This window comes from Colobus angolensis, unplaced genomic scaffold (genome assembly GCF_000951035.1).
Source record: "Colobus angolensis palliatus isolate OR3802 unplaced genomic scaffold, Cang.pa_1.0 Scaffold21, whole genome shotgun sequence".
Taxonomy (NCBI): Eukaryota; Metazoa; Chordata; class Mammalia; order Primates; family Cercopithecidae; genus Colobus; species Colobus angolensis.
In genome coordinates, this window is record NW_012115266.1 from 650567 (window position 1) to 651717 (window position 1151).

At 63.0% G+C, this 1151-nt stretch overlaps 1 protein-coding gene across 2 annotated transcripts in view; it reads right to left on the reverse strand.

The window, feature by feature from the left end:
* Nucleotides 1–1112, reverse strand: part of CCND1 (cyclin D1) — a 10636-nt gene extending 9524 nt beyond the window's left edge. For both annotated transcript variants that reach the window (XM_011942306.1, XM_011942305.1), the window contains exon 1: nt 688–1112. In XM_011942306.1, coding sequence (XP_011797696.1) covers nt 688–885 — 198 coding nt within the window. In that variant the 5' untranslated portion in view covers nt 886–1112. The remainder of the gene's footprint in view (nt 1–687) is intronic.
* Between the last annotated feature and the right edge of the window lie 39 nt (nt 1113–1151).

Consider the following 1151-nt stretch of genomic DNA (forward strand, 5'->3'; position numbering starts at 1 on the left):
CCACCGCGAGCCTAGCCGGCTGCCGCTCAGCGATAAGGGGGCGGCCGCTCCCCGCCCCCACCCCTCGGGAGCGCCTGCCACGCAAGATGAATGTCCCGCCGCTGCCGGGGCCGGGGCGGCTGGCACAAAGCGGGTCCGTGGTCTCCACCGCACCCCCCCCCCACCCTGCCCCCAATTATTAATAAACACTTTTGCTTTGCAATAAAAGAGCAAAGATGGCGCATAATACTGGCACGAGCGGCCCTTGCATACGTGTCCATGGATATTAATTTAAAAATCAAATCTATGCCCCCTCCCCCCGGAGTTGGCGGCTCTCGGCCGCAGCGGCCGCGAGAGGAGGCGCAGCCGGGCTGGGGCGCAGGCGGGGGGCACAAAGCGCACTCAGCCTGCCAGCCCGCACCCTCGGGCCCATTGGGGTGCCCCTGACACTGGCTTCTCCCGACGGCACCCCTCCCCAACCCCCTTCTCCCTTCCCACGAAACGCAACTTATAGCACCCCCACCCCCACCCCTTCCTGCTTCAGAAAATACCCACAATTTTTATTTTGAAAATACGGATCCCTAGCAACACCACGGCAAACTTCAAAGTTCTAGCGGGAGAGAAGGGAGGGGGGTGAGGAGCAAAGAAACGTGGGTCTGGGCAACAAGTTGCAGGGAAGTCTTACGAGAGCCGCCCAAAGCCCCGCACCTCCAGCATCCAGGTGGCGACGATCTTCCGCATGGACGGCAGGACCTCCTTCTGCACACATTTGAAGTAGGACACCGAGGGCGCGCAGGTCTCCTCCGCCTTCAGCATGGCCCGCAGCACCCGGTCATTGAGGAGGTTGGCATCGGGGTACGCACGGCGGATGGTTTCCACTTCGCAGCACAGGAGCTGGTGTTCCATGGCTGGGGCTCTGCCTGGGCAGCTGGGGAGGGCTGTGGGTCCGGGCTGGGTCCGCGCTCGGCTCTCGCTTCTGCTGCCCCGCGCTCCCTCGCGCTATTCTGCCCCTCGCCGGAGCGTGCGGACTCTGCTGCTCGCTGCTACTGCGCCGACAGCCCTCTGGAGGCTCCAGGACTTTGCAACTTCAACAAAACTCCCCTGTAGTCCGTGTGACGTTACTGTTGTTAAGCAGAGATCAAAGCCGGGCAGAGAATGGGAGCGGGAGGGGG